At 46.1% G+C, this 21,450-nt stretch overlaps 3 protein-coding genes across 3 annotated transcripts; all 3 read left to right on the top strand.

The window, feature by feature from the left end:
- The first annotated feature begins 236 nt into the window (after window positions 1-236).
- Window positions 237-7,129, top strand: vps26a (VPS26, retromer complex component A). The gene is made up of 9 exons (XM_029144915.2): window positions 237-384; window positions 1,436-1,585; window positions 2,114-2,189; window positions 2,573-2,729; window positions 3,192-3,356; window positions 3,794-3,900; window positions 4,008-4,109; window positions 4,255-4,364; window positions 4,779-7,129. The coding sequence occupies exons 1-9, from the start codon at window positions 382-384 to the stop codon at window positions 4,893-4,895; spliced, it is 987 nt and encodes a 328-aa protein (XP_029000748.1). The 5' UTR covers window positions 237-381; the 3' UTR covers window positions 4,896-7,129.
- Window positions 7,130-7,895: 766 nt separating this feature from the next.
- supv3l1 (SUV3-like helicase) lies at window positions 7,896-13,434 on the top strand. Its single transcript, XM_029145244.3, has 16 exons — window positions 7,896-8,330; window positions 8,433-8,510; window positions 8,690-8,797; window positions 8,870-8,984; window positions 9,107-9,275; window positions 9,909-10,020; window positions 10,161-10,238; window positions 10,486-10,577; window positions 10,673-10,853; window positions 10,933-11,026; window positions 11,121-11,240; window positions 11,334-11,433; window positions 11,602-11,682; window positions 11,806-11,982; window positions 12,508-12,656; window positions 12,745-13,434. Exons 1-16 carry the CDS (start codon window positions 8,051-8,053, stop codon window positions 13,127-13,129), a joined length of 2,319 nt encoding a protein of 772 aa, XP_029001077.1. The 5' UTR covers window positions 7,896-8,050; the 3' UTR covers window positions 13,130-13,434.
- A 193-nt stretch (window positions 13,435-13,627) lies between these two features.
- Window positions 13,628-19,453, top strand: LOC114852122 (hexokinase HKDC1-like). Its single transcript, XM_029144265.3, has 21 exons — window positions 13,628-13,855; window positions 14,489-14,651; window positions 14,835-14,992; window positions 15,069-15,191; window positions 15,271-15,366; window positions 15,459-15,558; window positions 15,631-15,814; window positions 15,903-16,058; window positions 16,135-16,368; window positions 16,457-16,598; window positions 16,674-16,827; window positions 16,936-17,084; window positions 17,155-17,274; window positions 17,349-17,444; window positions 17,519-17,618; window positions 17,688-17,755; window positions 17,830-17,978; window positions 18,123-18,278; window positions 18,406-18,493; window positions 18,809-18,954; window positions 19,034-19,453. The coding sequence occupies exons 1-21, from the start codon at window positions 13,793-13,795 to the stop codon at window positions 19,152-19,154; spliced, it is 2,766 nt and encodes a 921-aa protein (XP_029000098.1). The 5' UTR covers window positions 13,628-13,792; the 3' UTR covers window positions 19,155-19,453.
- Window positions 19,454-21,450: the final 1,997 nt, after the last annotated feature.

Raw genomic sequence — 21,450 nt, 5'->3', positions numbered from 1 at the left:
CCACTGATCATGTCGCGTTTACAAACCGGAGCATATAACAGTATATAGTATCAGCGGTTCACAGTTTCTATAACATTTATGCAAAAGAGAGAAAGAAATAATTTTTAATATAATTAATATAAGTATATGTCTGAGACTATTGGACCTGACTATTTGAAGTCAGGTCTGATTTGAAGTGCCATACTTTTGGATTATTACTCGTTTTGTGAAGTGAAGAAAACATCTCGTGATTCTGACCCACGGACCTTTTCCAGCGCCCAACTCCGCCCCGACGTGCACGTGACCCGGGTCACATGACGCGGAGCCTCGGCTAAACCTCCTGCTTCCCAGCGCCTGGCTAAACGGAGCGAGGCTAGCTGTTAGCTTCAACCGACGGCCGAGATGGTGAGTGCAAAGACAAGCATTAGCACTTTATCCTGCGCTGAAATCTAACGAACCGTGACGTTAATGTCCATTCGCAAAGGTCCCAACTTAAACATGGACTTGAGGTTTGGACTGACAGGAGATATTTAAAATTTAATTAGGGTTGAAGCGGGCAGGAAAGCTACCTGTGTCTGTTAGCATCGGCGAGAGGCCGCTTTCCTCTGACATTTCGGCAAAGCAGCAGCTGGTTTTATGGTAATTAGCAACATTAACCAAGGAATGTCACTGGCTAAAGATAGGTTCCCTGGAGCATGTTTGCCGTCACATTCTAACTAAGCTAAAGTAAATGTTGGTTTTAGCTACCACTGTTGATTAGCTGGGAGTGATGTGAAGTTGCACCGGAGCTGATGTTAATTATAGCAACAACTCGAAATCTCCTGAATGTTTTTTAGGATGTCCTAAACTGAAAACGCTCGTTGGTGTTCACAGACTTTCGTTCCGTGGTTGCAGTGTGTGTCTGCTCCGCGTGTCTCTCTGATTTATTGATGTTTTCTGTCTTGGCATAAGCTTAATTAGCGCGTCCCACTTGTGTCCATCTGGTCGCAGCTCTTTCCTGAAACGTTGATGAACGGCCTATTCTCTTCTCATTTGCTTCCTCTCCACGGCGAAGCGTGTGTTTGTCACTATGTGCCAGCTCTGAAGGGAATAATGTGGCTGTGCAGCAATTATACCTGATAACATCTGTTATGGACTGAAACTATAGGAATTTTCAATGTTTAGACATGTTTTCAGGGCACACCCACCATTGTCCTTTACTTAGAAACTGTGGTTGTCTTTGTTGTTTTTTCTTTCTGATTAGAATCAACAGAAATATTTGACAAACGTCATGACATTCCACTGTGTTCTTCTCAATCTCATGATACCTCTAACTCATCTCTGATTATTGATCATCTCTGATTTGTGTGTTTGGTGACTGAAAGTTGGCAGTTGTTCCAGCATTTGGAGGCAAATGTTTAACAATGACTCTACCCATCCTGCCCAGTCTTGCATTTGCTTCCTGTGATGTTTACAGAGTTTCCTAGGAGGATTGTTTGGGCCGCTGTGTGAGATAGACGTACTGCTGAATGATGCAGAGAGCAGAAAGACGGCTGAGTTGAAGACAGAAGATGGGAAAGTGGAGAAACACTACCTGTTTTATGATGGCGAGTCTGTGTCTGGCAAGGTAAACCATTCTGTATACATCGGTGTGCAGAGCTCTAGGTTCAGCATACTCATGTTGTAAATTAGCTGTTAATTTATTTATTAAGAATATTCACTCAGCCAATGATAGACTTCTGCATCGTCATACAGTCTAATTTAGGGTCCTCTCCACTGGGGGCAAGTCCACTGGGGAAATTAAGACTTTTTGTTGCATGTGTAAGGTTCTGTCAGCCTTTGGGAGGATGTGACTTGTATGTCTTTTAGTAACCACAAGTATATCAGCTGATAGCTTTTATTAAATTATACTGTCTGTTCTTTAGCATTTACTTGTTCACTCTGTCTAGCATTAGAATTGAACACTTAAACCCGCAGACACACGAAGAATAATAGTGTAATTAGATATTGAAGAGATATTTGTAGGGAAAGATCTTGCAAAACATATTTATGTTCAATAAATGATGATGCCAAAGTTTTTGTCCTTTGTAAATTTGTTGTATCGAGATGTCAGAGACAACATAACCGTCTCATCAAATGACATTTCGTCGTCTAGGTGAATCTCAATGTGAAACAGGGAGGAAAGCGACTCGAGCATCAGGGAATTCGCATCGAGTTCGTGGGACAGATAGGTGAGCTTGGTTCAGAACATGCTTTTATTGTCATCTCACTGTTATTGATGTTTTTTTTCTTCTTTAACATTAGGTACATTTTTCCCTGTCTAAGTAGCTGTGTAGAGTATTTGAAGTGCTAAGTCGGTTTGTTGGGCTTTGTAGCTGTCCACAGTAGGAATTTCTCACATGGCTAAAAGGTTTAACAGAGCATGTGGTCATCATGTGTAGGCTGCCACCCTCCGACTGCATTTGCTATAGAAATGCAGAAAGGCCGTGAAATCCGGATGACATGAATCTAATTTTTTAGATTCAAGTGTAACCAGTCTTTTACTTTATTGTATGCTTCTTCTTGTACTCTGGTCTGAATTCAGTTAATCAGAAAACCTCTACCTGCATTTCAGAGCTTTTCTCTGATAAAAGCAACACTCATGAGTTTGTGGACTTGGTCAAAGAGTTGGCGCTTCCTGGAGAACTGACCCAGAACAGAAGCTATGACTTTGAATTCATGCAGGTGGAGAAGCCCTACGAGTCCTACATGGGGGCAAACGTCAGGCTAAGGTATATGTATAAGGCAAACAATAGCTTTCATTATCCTTATTCACATATATTTGGGTATTTACTGTGTATTCATGTTTTTGTATTTGCTTTGAAACTGGAATTTAAGTAGAAGCTTTAATCTAGCTCATTTTCTGCTGTTACCATAATCAAGTGTAGTAACATCAGAAAATGAGCTGAGATATAAAAAAAGATACATTACTGTTGTTTGTATTGATGACTTTACTTTCAAAAAAGGTCAGTTTTAGGTTTTCCTAATGAGGCTCAATTTTCTCTCTTTCTCAAAGCAATACGTCACTGCTGAAAAACAAGTTATGAATATTTTACAATTTCTCAGCTTTGCAGAGGAATAAATGTAATTTCTCTGCATAAAAAATATGGAGGAATCTGAGTGTCTCTTTTATTTTCATCTAAATTGTCACTTGTGATATTACTTTTGGTGGACCGGTTTCTTGTTTTCTCCAGGTATTTCCTCAGGGTGACAATAGTTCGTCGTCTGTCTGACCTAGTGAAGGAATATGAGTTAATTGTTCACCAGTTAGCGACCTACCCAGATGTCAACAACTCAATCAAGATGGAAGTTGGCATAGAAGACTGCCTTCACATCGAGTTTGAATACAATAAGTCCAAGTGAGTGTTACTTTAACACGGACAGTCTTTCTCTGCTGCAGAAAAACCTAATTCAATAAGACCCGATTAGTGGTCGGCCGAAATGGGTATTTCAGTGGCCTGTGGTAATGCCAATGATATTCAATCTCACCACAGCTACTATTAAAGTGCGGGATACAGTCAAGTGTCACCTCACATGAGCTCCCCCTGTTCTGTCTGATCTGTGTGGAGGAGCTGAGCTTTAGATATGAACAGCATAAACATGGGAGTATTTTCAGACCTACTAAAAACATAGCTCTTTAAAGGTCCAATAACATGCTTGACTGAGTCACTCCAGTCAGTGTTTTCATTCATGCATATTAAATTTAAAAAGCTTGAGGTATTTGCTAATCTGTCAGTCAGGCGACCCCTAGGTCTGACTTGGATTCAGTTTTAGTTCTTGATGTGTCTCTTGGTAGGTACCACCTTAAAGATGTGATTGTTGGGAAGATTTACTTCCTGCTGGTCAGGATCAAGATCCAACACATGGAGTTACAGCTCATCAAAAAGGAAATAACAGGCATAGGTGAGAATGTGTACAGAAGACTTTTCTGAGGACTAATTGGGTCTTGCTTTGCTCCATTTTAATGTTTTATTCTGCTCACTCTGAGTAACTGCTGTTCTCCTTTTTAGGTCCCAGTACAACAACTGAGACAGAAACGGTTGCAAAATATGAGATCATGGATGGCGCTCCAGTTAAAGGAGAATCAATCCCCATCAGACTGTTTCTAGCAGGTAAAACTAGAGCACTTCTTCTCACCACATGACCTATTATAATTTCATACCACCAGAACTCCTGTTGTCTTCCTCCTAATTCAGTAACTTGTTTTGTTTCTTTACGATTGAATGACAGCCTGTCGCCTCTTCTGTTTTTTTACAGGATATGACTTGACACCCACCATGAGGGATGTTAACAAAAAGTTCTCTGTGCGCTATTTCCTTAATCTGGTGCTGGTGGATGAAGAGGACAGAAGATACTTTAAACAACAGGTGACACAGTTTAATACACAGGTATTCTGTGTGTTTTCTTTTAAATGTGATCGCCTCAGCCTGAGAAGCACCTGATCCAGCTGCACGTTGCTGGAAGTCACACACAATACACAGTGATACATGCTCTTCTTTTAATGGTCCAAACAAACTAGACTTGTGTTTCACAGTCTAGTTTGTAGTAAATATGTCATGGTGTCATGTGGTTCTTCTGATGAGCTGGTGCTGTGCTTTAAAAATGTAGTAATCACTAAAGAATGCAGAGTAGGAGATAAGGGCTACCAAGCAAGCACCAGTGTAAACAGCACATGATCTAGAATGCTAAACACTTTGACATTATGGCATTCTTTCCTTCTACACTATTTGTCAGCCTGTTCCTGAGCCTGGTAAGCTTCATTTAGTTGTCTCTGTGTTTAGGAAATTGTTTTGTGGCGAAAAGCTCCAGAGAAGCTGAGGAAAAGAAACTTCCACCAGCGCTATGAGTCGCCAGAGTCCAGAAGCCCGCCAGCCAATGCAGAGCAGCCAGAGATGTGAGAGCGATGCTATGAACTGAAAGCACACAGACACACCCCAACTCTTCACTGCTGAACAGCCAGGGGTGCGACGGTGGCCCCGCTCTCTCTGGACTGAGACACGTCTGTATACATGAATACACATAACATACCTTCAGGCATCCCCCTCACCTCATCACAGCTCCGGGTCGGAGCTATTCTCGCCCTTCTTCCCTCTGGATGGAAACACACCGGTCTGCTGAATGCCACATGTCAAGTGCAAATCAAACTGATTCGAATAAGAAGCAAAATTGTTGATCCGGCGTTTGAAACTGGAGCACATTGGTGCACACACACAAGTGAAGCCATACGTCTTAGTTTGGCGAGTCTGTAGTAAAACAAGAGCAAAAGCAGAAAAGAGGCGACGGCCTCAGGCAAATATTCCAATACATTATTTATCCCTTTGCTCTGCAGCAGGAGTCTTTCTGCATCGTTCCTCACACTTTGCTGCAGAGTGACACAAAGTGATTAAAAGTATTCGGCGTGAAAGGAGGATATGCCGTTAGCAAACGCTGCCTGTGTTTGAGCTACAATGATGTCACTGTGCTCTCCTTCACCCATCACAACTGTCTTCAAGTCCGTCGCAACAATCCTCAGGCTCCACTTTTCAAGATGTCTGTTCATTTAGTGAGGGTGTATCGCTACAAACGTCAAACCATTTTCACACTCGGACAAAACTTAACACTTAGTATGTGTTTGAGCAGAGATGGTTATTATCGTTTCAGGGTCGTTTTATTTCATTATTTAATTGCCAGCGTCAAATTGTAAACCTGCTACTAATTCATGTTCTGTATTAAATATCAACTAGTTGTCTACAAAAAAGTTAAATTGAACAATCAGTTGTCTAGAATTCAAGGTGACGATTTACAATTAAGAGAACGACGCAACAAATAACTCGAGACAGGAGGTAGAAGAAACTGGTTTCCTTTTGACAACAATCTAAGGAAACAGCAGCCAAATGAAGCCACAGCAACTATTTCGTCAAACACAGGTTTACACTCAAACATTTCAGTTTTTAATATGATTGAATTATTTTTGGCTGAGGTTTGTCAGTTAAACTACAATATATTTAAAGTTTAATTTGAATGACTCACTTGTGTTTTTCAAACCCAAGATGTTATTCTTTGTTTGAAGGTGTGAGTTTATTTATAATCTTGAGATTTTTACTAAAAAAACATTTTGTCTTCCAAATTTATTTTAAATGTTGGTTCACCCAAGTTATAGAAAAGAGTGGAATTATGTTTCAGTGCATTTAGCCCCATGTGGGGAATTAAATGTATGTCCATTTTATTGCACCAGGATAAAAATCCTATGGGCTAAATATGTAATTTGTTTGCTAAATGCTTCATACAGATGTTTCTACTGGAAATTCAAAGTCCAATTATCAACACACAACGGTTTTTATTTACCAGTATATTTTGATTTTCTCGGTTGTGACTTTTGCCTTCGGTAATGGCATTGGTTGAGCCTGTTGGTCTGGTAGATTTAGGAAACCAATGTCTGCTGGAAGCGGTACAGTATACATACTGTAAAAAAAAACAACAATGTTCCACTGTGATGCTCAGACCGGCAGTTAAGGTCCTGCTTTAGAGACGCGCACAGAGTTTGGTCATGTTACCAGCCCATGTCGGGTGAATTTGCTCTAAGCACTGATCTGTGGTCAGTTTTGCACTTTTCCCCACAGAACTTTATAAAGAGGAATTTGAAATGAAATCTGAATCAAGGAGAGTTTCACCTCTGAGATGTCCTGTGTCTGTAATAGGCGTTGTGTCCTTTATACAGTATCACTACCTGATTTACAATGTGTTTCTGTTTGTGCCGTGTGCAACTCATGGCACCGTGCGAAAATGTCTGAACACTTGGATCCAAAATTAAGTTTCTCAACTCCTTCACACTACTGTTGACCTACATTTTAGTTTTGCCTTGTTTGGAAACTGTAATTTATTTGCTTTGTTTCTCTGACAGATCTATTTTCTGTATTTCTGATGCTGTACAGGTGGGGTTTGTTTGGTGTACTTTAAATACCTTTTTAAGGTAACAAAGAAACACTTAAATGCCAAAACTCTCTGCCCGTCTTATCTACTGCATGTTAGTCTTTACACGATGTCTAATCATGCCATGAACGTGTGATGTGTGTGAGATAAAATGTGTATGTACATACACAAAACACAAATGTATAGCAAAGATGAATAGTCAATAAAGCAAATTTCTACTGAATGGTTTGTGAACTGAGTCGCTGTCTTCTTAAAGTGTCACATCTGAATCCACTCCACTGTGTATAAGATGTGACCTTTTCCTACTAAAGTCAAGCAGTCCAAGGGAAAGATAATGCAGAGATCCATACATTTTCCTCATGGGGTTTTTGTGATATTGCCTATTGTATAATTAGAAATGGGAAGGACAATTCAATAGGAAAAAAAAAATTCATGTTTGATCCCCAAACTCTGCTTTGAATAAATTCCATCAAGGTATTTTTGGTATATATTTTGTTGAATGAGACGCACAGACAACATGGAAATGTCTGTCGCTGCCATAGAAGCAAAGGAACTGAACACATCAATGATGTTGTGTCAAAGACTAAACAAAATAGAAATCCCACAGCTGTTAATAAAGTAAACATCAGTGCACAAGAAATAACAGTTTTCTGACGAGTTTACCCTCTCATAATTATAGTTAAAACACGTGAAATTTAATATTTCAGTCGTAACGTTATCGTTGAGAACTGCAGCGTTGTTTTTACGTAAAGGAGCAACCATCGAGATCATATATACGATCTTTGTATGTGCTTACGTATTGATTTTTCCTGCTTTTATTGTTGCATACCTCGCAACATAATATTTAAATGTTTGCGTCTTCGGTAGTATTTCAGCACATTAAACATACTGAACGGTTCAACTGAACATATCCCTCTATGTTTTTACCTACAAGTAGTTTACAGTTTACTTTTAATGCAGGCACATCTGTGGGCAGCTATACACACCGACGGGGTCCTGGCCCACGTTGCAAGGCAGGAAGAGCGATGTGTTGAGCCTCCAATGTCAAAGTTGTTGCTGTGTAATCCAGTTAGGCAGCATGAATCAGCATTAACACACGTTTTACACGCAGCCCACAGGCGGTGCAAACAGCGGGACTATAACTATGTCTACAAAGCGATGTGTACGATTGTTTTCTGGGCTTCAACGCCACATCAACACCCGGGCTCCTCGCACCGTCGCTGACAGCTGCCATGCGTTGTCTGGCTCTACTTGGTTGCATCAGCAGCCCCAGGTTGGTTCTGTTGTCTGCCGCAGAACGTTTTCCTCCAGCAAGCTTCCTCCAAAACAAGCGGACACGTCTCTGTTTGTCCCCGTGTCGCTGAAGACGGACTTCTCGTTAGACGGGGCGGTGGGCGAGGAGCTGACCCACGCACTGGACAAAAGTAAGTGAGTGAGTCATCCGATGCGATGCGAGCCCTGAATTTCAAGTCAGTTTCTGTTCAGTGAGCTATGTTTGGGTCTGCCTCCTTGTTTCTGTGGTTTAGGTGAGCTGCTGAAAATCATGAACCGGTTTTATAAGAAGAAGGAGATACAGAAGCTGGCAGCAGATCATGGCCTGGATGGTGAGAAAGAAAAGTCACGGCTATCACGTTGTGTCGTTGAATCTCTACAGCTACTTAACAATGCTTTTTAAAAAGTGTAAATGTGTGAAAGCCGAAACATACAGCCTCCTCATCTTTGTGTGTGTGTGTGTGTGTGTGTGTGTGTGTGTGTGTGTGTGTGTGTGTGTGTGTGTGTGTAGCTCGTCTCTTCCACCAGGCTTTCATCAGCTTTAGGAAGTACACCCTGGAAATGGCATCGCTCCCAGCCGATCTACACATCATCCTCAGTGACATCTGCTGTGGAGCAGGTTGGTCCCTCAGCGTCCACCACGGCCATGTACATTAGAACTGAGTTAACTTCAGTTTGTGCTGCTCTCAAGGTCACTTGGATGACATCTATCCATACTTCATGCGCCACGCCAAGCAAATCTTCCCCATGCTGGACTGTATGGACGATCTGCGGAAGATCTCCGACCTCAGACTCCCAGCTAACTGGTATGTGTCAGTCACATGTCTGATATATGGCGCGTTATATCACTGCTTTCATTATAACAAGTCTTGGTTTTGTCTGAATGGAATTTCTCTTAATGGTTATATTGTCTGTATATATTTGTCAGGTACCCTGAGGCTCGTGCCATCCAGAGGAAGGTGATTTTCCACGCTGGTCCCACTAACAGTGGTAAAACCTACCAAGCTATTCAGCGCTACTTGGCGGCTAAATCTGGCGTTTACTGTGGACCTCTGAAACTCCTGGCCCACGAGATCTTTGAGAAGACCAACAGTGCTGTACGTATCTGTTCTAGTCTAGTGTTTTAATAAAGAGCAAGTGCTTTTTCTCCTTGACGTCTTATTACACCCCGCGTGTTGCTGTGAGCAACATTTTTTTGTTTTTCCTACACACACACACACACACACACACACACACACACACACACACACACACACACACACACACACACACACACACACACACACACACACTCCCCACACACAAAAGCACTTGATATCAATTGTTAGTTTATTATATTCAGTTGCTTCTTCATTTGACACAGACTGTTTTGTGACTGTCAGATTTAAAGGCGCATCAAAACAAAGTCAAGTCAAGTTCAAAATTTATTTCATCATTGTCAAATTTACAAATCAAAGTCTGTTAATGCTGTTTGAGGTCTTCTTTACGTGGACACAAACTAATCTCAGATAGGGAAATACTGAAATCTTTCTTTGCCTTCTGGCTAGAATGACATTGATTTAAATATTTCTAAATACTTCAACGTATAACATTGTCATCAGTGTTGACAGGGACTCAGTAAAACTGTAACAGGAGAAGAAGACATTAAGTTTTGGAGAGAAACATGTAACAAACACGGACAAAGCTTTAAATCTGTGAAAGATAAACTACTTTGTACTTGTGTACTCCAGGGTGTGCCATGTGACCTAGTTACAGGAGAGGAGAGGACCTTTGTGGACTTGGACGGACGAGCAGCAGGTCATGTAGCCTGCACCATTGAGATGTGCAATGTCACCACACCTTGTAAGTAATTAATGACTGTTTGATCCAGGTCTTTGCAGTAAAGCATATTGTATAACGGACAGTTTGTTTTATGTGTGGGTTATAAATTGCTATGAATAAACCATTCTAACAGGCTTGTTGTTTGTTTTGTCTTTCGACAGATGAGGTGGCTGTAATTGATGAAATTCAGATGATCAAGGATCCTTCCAGAGGCTGGGCCTGGACCAGAGCTCTGCTAGGTTTGTAACACACACGTTACTTTAACTGATCCTCAAATCTGAGCTAACAAGTAACTTCTCAAACATTCTTACTTAACTTCTTCACTAAAGAATGAGGTGCTTTTTTGTGCTGAAAGACATGCACAGTACAAAACCATTTTAGATGTAGTACAGACAAGGTTCCTTTAACAGCACTGCTTCCTCTTGTCATTTCAAACATTATCACTTACTGTTTCCTCAACTGCTGACATTCTTTGGGTTTGTGCAGGTCTCTGTGCAGAAGAGATCCATGTTTGTGGAGAAGCTGCAGCCATAGACTTTATCAAAGAGCTGATGTTCAGCACTGGAGAGGAGGTGGAGGTGAGGCTGCATGATGTGCTGCTACAGATGTTTTTTGTTGTTTTCTCTCCTCCTGCTCTGAATCACTATGCCTCCTTCTCTGTCTCTCTCCACAGGTCCACACCTACCAGCGCTTAACTCCATTCTCCATCTTGGATCATGCAGTCGAATCACTAGACAACCTAAAACCTGGGGATTGTATTGTCTGCTTCAGTAAAAATGACATCTACTCCATAAGCAGACAGATTGAAGCCAAAGGACTAGAATGCGCTGTCATTTACGGGAGCCTGCCTCCTGGTGAGTGCCTTTGTATCATGAACCAGCTCCATGAACCATGTTGACTCTCTGGATTTCATATTCATTCTATGGTTAACAGGCACCAAACTGTCCCAGGCCAAGAAGTTCAATGACCCAGATGACCCATGCAAGATCCTGGTTGCTACAGATGCTATTGGCATGGGCCTCAACCTGTAAGCCCAGTCCTAAACAATAAATTCAAGTCAGAAATAACTGTAGTGTATTGTAAATGTGTCTATTCATCTGTTTGTGACCCACTCTGCCCAGGAGTATAAAACGCATCATCTTCAACTCTCTGGTGAAGCCTAATGTTAATGAAAAGGGGGAGAAACAGATGGAGACCATCAGCACATCCCAGGCTCTGCAGATATCCGGCCGCGCAGGGAGGTCGGCCTCAAATTATTATAATTCTGTGGAGTGAAAGTCAGGAGCAAAGACGCCGTAGTAACAAGCAAAATACACGTTTCTTCTCCGTCACAGGTTCTCCTCCAAGTTTAAGGAAGGAGAAGTCACCACCATGCACAGAGATGATCTGCCCATCCTGAAGGAAATACTCAGTCATTCAGTGGAACCAGTGGAGGTAATGATTCATACCTTTTATTCAAGCTCTGTAATTCAGCTGCACAAACACATAGATGCACAATATGACGATATACTTTTAATTAATTCTCAGGGATGAGCTGATTTTATTTTGGTTGAGCGTGAGCGAGACTGTATCACTGTATTTACTCTGTCTCCTTTCTCTCAGACTGCAGGTCTCCATCCAACTGCAGAGCAGATAGAGATGTTTGCGTATCATCTCCCTGATGCTACCCTGTCCAACCTCGTTGTGAGTATAGTCATCCTCAGTTAAATCCACTAACGTTACATTCTATTAACCTTGAAAAAATGGATTTAGACAAAATAAATGCGTGAAAACAAATGGATTAATTCCTCGTGTCTCGTTCTTCAGGACATATTTGTCAGCCTGTCTCAGGTGGATGGTCTGTATTTTGTCTGCAACATTGATGACTTCAAGTTTCTGGCTGACATGATTCAGCATATCCCACTAAACCTGAGGTCACGCTACGTCTTCTGCACTGCTCCCATCAACAAGAAGCAAGCTTTTGTGTGCACCTCCTTCCTGAAGGTGAGGATGAGGACAAGTGCACAGGGTGGAAGGATGAATTAATGAGCATTAGCAGCAGAGAAGCATAGTTAGAAAAACGTGTGATCTAATCAGCTCTGAACATTTGTTAGATAGACCCCACATCACTTCTGTGCTCACACACCTTTCAGTCTGTAGATGCTTTTACTTCATCAGACAAAGTCAATGTTGTCAAAGTCCAGCAACATCTGAATAATAATTATAAGTTGTGCTCTCTCTCACTTTATGGTTGTATTAGGTGATATAACCAAAGGAAATGCAGAAACTAATGATTGCCCTCATCAAGTAACCTTTGACTTTCAGCGCCATGTTGCAGATTTTACTGTGTGCACATAAAACTCCTGCCGGTGCAGTGGTAGAGAGGTGGCTTGTAGAGCGAAACCTTTTTAATTTAATGCAATAGTAACAACATGCATACATGTGGTCTTTATTTGGCTTTAATTGTCTTTCCCTTTTAGTGCTTTGTCTGATGCATTGTTTTTTTTTGTTTGCTTGTTTTTTTCACAGTTTGCTCGTCAGTTTAGTCGAGATGAACCTCTGACCATTGACTGGGTCTGTCGACACATCAACTGGCCCCTGGCTCCCCCCAAAAACATCAAAGAACTGGTTCACCTGGAAGCTGTTCACGATGTGTTGGATCTTTACCTGTGGCTAAGGTGTGTTTTTCTTTCATTATAGTTGTTAGTTGTTAGTAGTGTATGGACACCTCCCTTCCCCAACCTCATCCTGCTTATATCTCTGTAGCTACCGCTTCATGGACATGTTTCCAGACACAGCCTTGATTCGACACATCCAGCGGGAGCTTGATGACATCATCCAGCAGGGAGTCCTTAATATCACCCGTCTCATCCAAGCCACTGACCCATCGATCGCTGACCCGCTGCTGACACAGAGTCACCATGCGCCTGGCAGCCGAGTTCGCAGAGCAGCGAGGGGGTCAGGAGAGACGATGGACAGCTCTCTGGCCAGTCGCCTGGTGAGAGATGGGCTGTTGACTTCTGATTTGCTCCGGCAGCTGCAGAGAGAGTGGTCTAAGGATCAGAAGCAGGGATCCACCAATCACAGTGCGCTCAACACTGAACATCCCAATAACAGCCTCAAAGGTCAAAGGAAGAATAAGAAGACATAAACAGGAACATCTGGCTGTTACTGCTCTTGTGGCGAATTAAACAAAACTGACCAAACTGACCTGAGTTCAGCCACTGATCATTGTGGGAAATGTCATGTTTGCCCGAGCTGCTGCTGGGCCACGGTTCTGACAGGCAGACTTCACAAGTAGAACATGTAGAGCAGCTGGACAACGTGTGTTCAGCAACTACATGAGCTGTTATCTTAGCTCTTAGTGTCTTTATTCAAATGAACAAAACATATTTTTCTTGTTTGTGTATTTAAAATGAAGACATTTGTTAATAAATATCTATTGTTTTAATTGCAGTTTTTTGTTTTTATCTGTGTCCTTTATTGAATACGTAGATCATTGTGCTGCTAAAAAGGACTTATTTACATATTTATTGTAGTTCACCGGTGACATGATACTAAAACTACAGAGGAGAGGAAATGATGGGGGAAAGAGGCTTGGCCTGTTGTTAATCATTGAATTAATTCAGAGCTTGGTCTCTGCTCAGATGAGTCAGACTGTCAGAGCGGCGTGAGACCAAGGCAGCAGGACTGGCCCCGTTCTGTGGAGCTCAATATGTTTACACGCTGAAGACGCTTTGCTGGGTTTCACTGAGCCTGTGCAGCTGCATCAGGAAGTCAAACATCTGGATGGTGGTGTGCTTCGTCCATCAGGATGTTTGCTGTTCATCTCCTTTCGTTCTACTTCTCCAAACTGAAGGAGGATCCCACCAAGAAGGTGAGACGTGTTACCAGACACAGAGGCTTCAGCTGAACACTAAAGACGTCGCTGTAAATGTGTGTTAGTGAAACAATACTTTTTTGTTCCCGGTGGTGTCCCTGTACTTCATATGATCTGCTGTGGTGTAAACATTAACCCAGTAAAACTGAAATAGCAGTTTGCAATTGTACTAGTTTAGTTTCACATTTAGGTTTTGCAGACGTGTTTTAATTGTTAAATTAAAAAGGAAAAGACCAGGGTCAGTCCACAAACAACATGATCAACTCGCCATAATCGGCGGTTAGTGTTCCACCGTTTGTCTTTTCTTTTTTTTTTGGACAATTATTAACATCCCTCCTTCACAGCAGATAAACACACTCAGACTACGGACACTCCCCTGAGCAACACAACTTCACAGTACCGCAATGAGAGTAATAATTCCCCAGGACTTTGGCCTGTGAACTGCGCTGATACCAACATTATCTCCCACCTCCGACTGTTCTTGCTCTTTCTTTGATCACCACTTTTGGCAAAGTGCTGGTTTCCATCTGTTTCCCCTGATCACATCACACACCGTAGACCCACTTATCACATAACTCATCTTGACAGCCTCGTCTGCTCTTTGTTGACGTTGTCTCGCTTTCTCTTAAGGTGGACAGGTTCCTGCATGCCATGCGTCTCCATGACGACCAGCTAAAGGACATCTCGGCTCGTTTCCAGGCTGAAATGAAGAAGGGGCTCTCAGCAGACAGCAACGCCGCGGCCTCAGTGAGGATGCTGCCGACATACGTCCGCTCCACTCCTGATGGAACAGGTCGTCCAAGCAGATTAAATGTCTGAATTTGTGTTGGTCCAAATGTTCGGAGCAAGCACTGAAGGGTGCAAAACCCACAGAACGGAGATCCGGTTGGCCAGGAAATACTAATAACAACCTGTCCTTCGGTGAAACCTATGCAGATACATGCATGCAGATAACCTATTGTGTCCACTCCTGCAGAGAAGGGAGAGTTTGTGGTGCTGGATCTCGGTGGCTCCGCGTTTAAGGTCCTCCAAGTGAAAGTGAGGGAGGGTGAGGGGAATAGGAAGGGCGGGGTGGAGATGGAGGAGAAGACCTACCCCATACCTGCAGAGATACGCACTGGCAGAGGCACAGATGTAAGTGGAGGAGGACGGAGGTGGAAGCAGAGCCCAGAACAGAACACAGCAGAACCGCTTTGCTCTGTCTGTGCAGTTACTGGACCACGCCTCAGAGTCGCTAAAGGACTTCCTGCAGGAGAAGAACATTAGTCTGGAGAAGAAGCATCCGCTGGCTTTCACCTTCTCCTTCCCCTGTGAACACTCTGCCTTGGATAAGGTCGGGACCGTGATCCTCCTCCCGTCCTCTGCACTCACGCTAGAGGCGTTTGTCTAAAGCGCTGCTCTCTCCTCCACAGGCGTTATTGTTAAACTGGAGTAAGAACTACAGAGCGTGGGGCCTCCTGGGCAAAGACGTGGCCCAATCCCTCAGACAGGCCATCGACAGGGCTGGCGTAGGTTCAATGCACAGGCTGCTGATCTGCACTCTTCATGGTGATGGAGATTGAATGTCCTATGTGTTTGGGATCCGACGCGTTCTTCTCAGGGAATGGACGTAGAGATATTAGCTGTGGTGAACGACACCGTGGCCACCATGATGACCTGCGGCTTCGATGACCAGTACTGCGACGTGGGGCTCATCGTCGGTGCGTTCACCTCACCCTCACCCGTGCGTGTTTGTGTCGCATGCCTGTGTTTCATGCACGGTTTCGCCGCAGGTACGGGAACCAACGCGTGCTACATGGAGGAGATGAGTCACGTGGACCTGGTGGAGGGAGACGAGGGCCGCATGTGCGTCAACGCCGAGTGGGCGGCGTTCGGAGACGACGGCGCGCTCAGCGACTACCTCACCGAGTTTGACCGGGAGGTGGACTCTGCCTCGCTGAACCCCGGGAGGCACACGTAAGGAAGGCTGCGGGTTCTGTCTGCTGCTCTGGCCCAGAGGACGCAGAATCAACCCACCGCTCTGCCTCTCTAACGTCTAACGCAGCTTTGAGAAGATGGTCAGTGGGATGTTCCTGGGGGAGCTGGTGAGGCTGGTTGTGTTAAAGATGGCGAAACAGGGTCGCCTGTTTGAGGGACACGTGTCGGACGCCCTGAGGACCACGGGGACCATAACCACTGCACACGTGGCCTCCATGGAGGAGTGAGCTGCCGTCATCAGCTGCTACACACCACCCGGCCCTGAAAGCCCACGTGCTGCTAACACCCGTGTTTTTCAGGTACAAAAACGGTCTAAGCAACACCAGAGACGTCCTCACCAGACTCGGCTTGAACCCGTCGTCCGATGACTGCATCGCCGTGCAGCACGTCAGCACCATCGTGTCCTTCAGGTCCTCCAATCTGGTGGCGGCGGCGCTGGCGGCCATCTTGGCCCGCATCAGGCAAAACCGCAACCTGAGGTCCCTGCGGGTCACCGTGGGCGTGGACGGAACCGTGTACAAGACTCACCCGCAGTACGAGCGCGGACCTCGTGTTTGCCCATGGCTGGTCTGCCGCCACTAGAGGCCGCCAGAGGCTCACCGTGGCCCCTCTGTGTTCCAGGTACCCGAAGCGCCTCCATAAAGTGGTGCGCCGCCTGCTCCCCGACTGCCACGTGCGATTCGTGCTGTCCGACAGCGGCAGCAGCAAAGGAGCCGCGCTGGTGGCGGCGGTGGCACAGCGGCTGGTGGCCCGGAGACGCCAGGCGAGTCCACCCCCTGCTGTGAGGCGTCTGTCGTTCAGTCGTTGAGAAGCTGTGATGCTGTTTCTGCCTCTCCAGGTGGATGCGGCACTCGCTCCCTTCAGGCTGAACCACAGCCAGCTGCAGCTGGTCAAGGCCAGGATGAGGGCAGGCCTGGAGGCCGGGCTCAGGTCCAATCAGTCCGCCATGAAAATGCTGCCCTCCTTTGTCTACCAGATGCCCGACGGCACAGGTCAGCGAAGGCATCGAACCCCGCGCACACGTTTCCGATCGCAGCGGAGCCTGTTGCGTGTTTGATGGGTGTTGAACTGAACCAGATATTTTGTGTTTCGCCTTCAAGAGCACGGGAAATATCTCGCCTTCGATCTCGGAGGAACCAACTTCAGAGCTTTGCTGGTGAAATTTAAAAAGGGCCTTCAGCAGAACACGCGGCTCTACCACAAGATCTACACCATCCCGCTGGAGATAATGCAGGGCACGGGGGAAGACGTAAGTCGCACACAAGCGGCACCGCAGCACAGACACATGCGACCCTAACGCACTCCTCCTCTGTCTCCAGCTCTTCGACCACTTGGCTGAGTGCATCGGTGACTTCCTGGACTACATGGGCATAAAGAACGCCCGCCTCCCCGCAGGCTTCACCTTCTCCTTCCCCTGCGAGCAAACGTCCCTCAACACGGTACGTGTTCACTGATGTGCAGCCGGCCACGGACACCGGGGGTCGCTAACGAGTCCCACCTCCGACCTGTGCAGGGAACGCTGGTGAACTGGACCAAAGGCTTCAAGGCCACAGACTGCGAAGGACACGACGTGGTGAACTTGCTGCGTGAGGCCATTAAGAGACGCAATGTAAGTCAGTGAGACTGTCGCTCACCTGTCAGCTTGTCTCTGCTCAGTGCATTCACACTCTCTGGCTTCTGTAGGAGTTTGACCTGGATATCGTAGCTCTGGTCAATGACACCGTTGGGACCATGATGAGCTGCGCCTACGAAGACCCCCAGTGTGAAATCGGACTGATTGCTGGTGGGTCCGTAAACGCCTCGTACGTGGGCGCCGCGTCACAGAGTGTAACCGTGTGACTCGGCTTCACAGGGACCGGCTCCAATGTTTGCTACATGGAGGAGGTGAAGAACATAGTGAAGATTCAGGATCCAGACAAGGTAGAGGATTCAGAGGCGGTGCCGAGTTTGTCGGGGAGACGCTGGGAACGCTTCATGCTGGGGTCTGCTTTCAGAAAGGCGAGACGGAGGACGGGAGGAACACGGAGAAGATGTGCATAAACATCGAGTGGGGAGGTCTGGGTGACGACGGCTCTCTGGACGACATCATCACCCCTTATGACACCGAGGTGGATCAGAACTCAGTGCATCCTGGAAAACAGAGGTGTGTGTGTGTGTGTGTGTGTGTGTGTGTGTGTGTGTGTGTGTGTGTGTGTGTGTGTGTGTGTGTGTGTGTGTGTGGGGTGACCTCTAGTGGCCGTCTTTGCCTCGCGGCCCTTACGGACTTTTACCAACATTGTGTGTTTAGGTTTGAGAAGCTCACCAGTGGGATGTATTTAGGGGAAGTCGTCCGTCACGTCCTGCTAAACTTGACCAGGAAAGGTTTGCTGTTCAGAGGTCACGTCAGCGAAACCTTAAAGACACCTGGAATATTTGAAACCAAATACCTGTCGCAGATAGAGAGGTAGGAGAACCTGCGTGTGTGTTTGTGTGTTGTTTGCACTTTCTCCTTCAAAGCTAAACCTCTGAATGGGCTTTTCCCTGCTGCTGCGCGGCTCCGCCGTGTGTGTAACCGCGTTGCGTCTCCACAGGGACCGCCTGGCGCTGCTGCAGATCAGGTCCATACTCCAGCAGCTCGGGCTCCACGGCACCTGCGACGACAGCATCATCGTCAAGGAGGTAAAACACCGACTGATGAAGCAGAGCAGGCTGAGGCTGAGGTTTGACGCAGACATTTGCTGGTGTTGCTTCACCGTCGATAAATATATTGTAAGAAGCTCATAGTTCTGCAGCCTCATCGCGTTGTCTCATATTTGTCCCCAATTTCAGAACGAGGATAAGAGTTAAAGTTTGAGTTCTGTTGCAACCTCGGCTTAAGTAAGACGGATTGTCGCCCTGCTTTGTGTGCAGTGATTTGATACCGGCCGCTTGAGCAACCGGTGGCACCGTGCGTCTGCCCACTGTTGCAACACTGACAAAGGCTTTTATCGCCAGGTCTGCGCGGAGGTGTCGCGTCGAGCCGCTCAGCTGTGCGGCGCGGGCATGGCGGCCGTGGTCGACAAGATCCGGGAGAACCGAGGCCTGGAGCGCCTCAACACCACCGTCGGCGTGGACGGGGCTCTGTACAAGCTGCACCCTCAGTGAGTCCTCCTCCATTCACCGCCTGCCGCTCCCACGCTGCTTGCGTGGAGTCACAGCCTCTTCTTCTGCTGTTTCTAGCTTCTCCATAGTCCTCCAGGAGACCACGCGGGTGCTGGCGCCTCAGTGTCACGTGACCTTCCTCCCGTCGGAGGAGGGCAGCGGGAAGGGCGCCGCCCTCATCACGGCGGTGGCCATATAGAGGTGGAGGAGGAGCGGGAGAGGTCAGCGATGGCCGACCTCGTGATGACTTTGTGACCTATCTTTCGTTTCCATGAGAATAAACACAGAAAAGGCTCCAAGCAGGACGCATGTACATGCAATAGGACAAGTACTGTACAAGAACGTCTGTACTGTTGATAGAGAATACTGATTTAGGACTGTTCTACTGATCTTATGCTGTTTTTACCTGTTATTGAGGTGAATTTGAGTTTGGGTTTGTCATTTGTAAACCAGAAATATAATAGAATAATAATGAATATAATAAAAAAAATAAAACAAGCTCAAGATGTTCTTAATTTACTTGGACCAAGACTGAGCAGTAATTTTCCTTTCTGGAGACAGCAAAACAAAGCTAAGGTGTGTGTGTGTGTGTGTGTGTGTGTGTGTGTGTGTGTGTGTGTGTGTGTGTGTGTGTGTGTGTGTGTGTGTGTGTGTGTGTGTGTGTGTGTGTGTGTGTGTGTGTGTGTTAGTCAGCAGTCCTTCAGTATTGATGAGGGCATGAGGAGGACTGGAATGCCGCTGACCACGTTCCCCAACAATAAAAGACAACCGGTGCTGTGTTCTGCTTCTGAGCTGGCTCTCTGGCTCTCTGGCTCTCTGACTCTCTGCCGTGTGATCCGTCTGTCTCTCTGCCCGCTGTCTGACTGACATCTGTGCCACTCTGCTCATTCTGGGCTTTATCTGTCTGACTGGAGCCGAGCCCAAACGCCTGGGCCACAATAAAAGCTCTATTACAGGATGCAAATCGCATTATAATCTCCACCTATTTAGACTGTGGGAAGTGGTGCGGTGGCCAGTGGACGGATTCTGATCTATTCATCGCGTATTTAAGATGACGAGTCAGCGAGAACAACAGAATAACAAAAGCGAAGGCAGAAAGTACCAAGAAAGTGAAAAACTAAGTGGCTTAAGGAGAGGAAGCCTGTTCAGGAGGTTGTGTGCTACAGTGACACAGCTAATCTGTCAGGGATTAACATGTTAGAATGTTGTCATCTGAGGTTGCGTCTCTCACACACACACACAAACAGAACAGTAATCCCTCATTGTCCTAGTAGTGACCTAGTAGCTGCACAGCAGCACCGACTGTGACAGTCGCTGACGTGTTCCTTCTCTGTCTCGTCCTTTCCCACTTTCACCTTTGTTTAGTTTCTATTTATTTTATTCTCTAATCCCCATTTAACTGTTGACAATTGACAAATGACAATTGTGTGTGTGTGTGTGTGTGTGTGTGTGTGTGTGTGTGTGTGTGCGTGCGTGCGTGCGTGTGTGTGTGTGTATGTGTGTGTGTGTGTGTGTGTGTGTGCGTGCGTGCGTGCGTGCGTGTGTGTGTGTGTATCTGCCTCACAACAATAACAGCTTTGACACACAAACGGACAAAGGGCACGGTCCAGATGCTGGTTCTTTAGAAGCGCCGGCCGTCTGGAAGGTCGGCTCGACTGTGGAGACGCAGCGCGTCCAAGCTTGAAACCAGGATTGGAACCAGCGCACGGGTGAAATGCTCCAGGGCCTAAGACAATGCTGTAGAGGCGGCGGCTGGACGCCAGCGCACGTGGATGATGGGACGACGTTATCGAGGAAGGTAACTGTGCTCCAGACCCAGATCAGCGAAACAGTGTCAATGTACGATGTAAGAAGAGAATAACAGAGTGAATGGAGGTGATGGCCTCAAACACTAGGATGCGACTAACAGCACAGCCCTCATAGAAGATGAATACAGAACTGAAGCCCCTCTCTCCGGGCCTGTTGTGTCCAGGTAAAGGCTGATTTGACAGCGGGGGGGCTTTGTTGCTGCTTAACTTACAGCAGAGCGGTCGCAGGTGGTGCTGACACGCGTCTGCTCCTCAGGAGCCTCTTTGTTTCCGTGCGTGAGCCTCCTTCCGGGACAGGACGTGACCCCGGTGCCGTTGGCTCCGCTCGTCTCCACCCTGCGCTGACAGCTGCCCACAGAGGTTTACGCTGTAGTGGACCGACCCGCGTCACAACCGTGTGACTCACCTCGCCGGCACACAACTTCCTGGAAACAGTAAACCCCAGATTCCCACCTCACCTTACTCTTTCCTCAGTAAAACCCTCCCCCTCCTGCTTCCCACTCACCCCCCTCCTCCATCCCTGAATTTGCCTCCAAGGCAACTGTCCACCGGCCAATTGCAGAGGAGAGGATGTGCTGCTCCACCCTCCCTCATCCAGTCCCAGACCAGTGAGCTCGCACACAGTGGGCCGGGCTCTGCTTTGGCCCTGCCCTGCCTCTCTCTGCCTCCTATGGCTCAACTTGCTGC

This window comes from Betta splendens, chromosome 3 (genome assembly GCF_900634795.4).
Source record: "Betta splendens chromosome 3, fBetSpl5.4, whole genome shotgun sequence".
NCBI lineage: Eukaryota > Metazoa > Chordata > Actinopteri > Anabantiformes > Osphronemidae > Betta > Betta splendens.
The sequence above is the reverse complement of the archived record's forward strand: the minus strand, read 5'-3'. Positions and strand labels throughout refer to the sequence as shown.

Bases quoted from the DNA above. Each gene is read 5' to 3' on its own strand.
- vps26a (XM_029144915.2), top strand. The intron at 3,901-4,007 runs GTGAGAATGTGT...TCTCCTTTTTAG, and splicing joins AAAGGAAATAACAGGCATAG to GTCCCAGTACAACAACTGAG. The intron at 4,365-4,778 runs GTGACACAGTTT...CTCTGTGTTTAG, and splicing joins GAAGATACTTTAAACAACAG to GAAATTGTTTTGTGGCGAAA.
- supv3l1 (XM_029145244.3), top strand. From the start codon at position 8,051: ATGTCTACAAAGCGATGTGTACGATTGTTTTCTGGGCTTCAACGCCAC. The intron at 9,276-9,908 runs GTACGTATCTGT...TGTGTACTCCAG, and splicing joins TTGAGAAGACCAACAGTGCT to GGTGTGCCATGTGACCTAGT. The intron at 11,983-12,507 runs GTGAGGATGAGG...TTTTTTTCACAG, and splicing joins TGTGCACCTCCTTCCTGAAG to TTTGCTCGTCAGTTTAGTCG.
- LOC114852122 (XM_029144265.3), top strand. From the start codon at position 13,793: ATGTTTGCTGTTCATCTCCTTTCGTTCTACTTCTCCAAACTGAAGGAG. The intron at 13,856-14,488 runs GTGAGACGTGTT...CTTTCTCTTAAG, and splicing joins AGGAGGATCCCACCAAGAAG to GTGGACAGGTTCCTGCATGC. The intron at 15,815-15,902 runs GTAAGGAAGGCT...CGTCTAACGCAG, and splicing joins CTGAACCCCGGGAGGCACAC to CTTTGAGAAGATGGTCAGTG.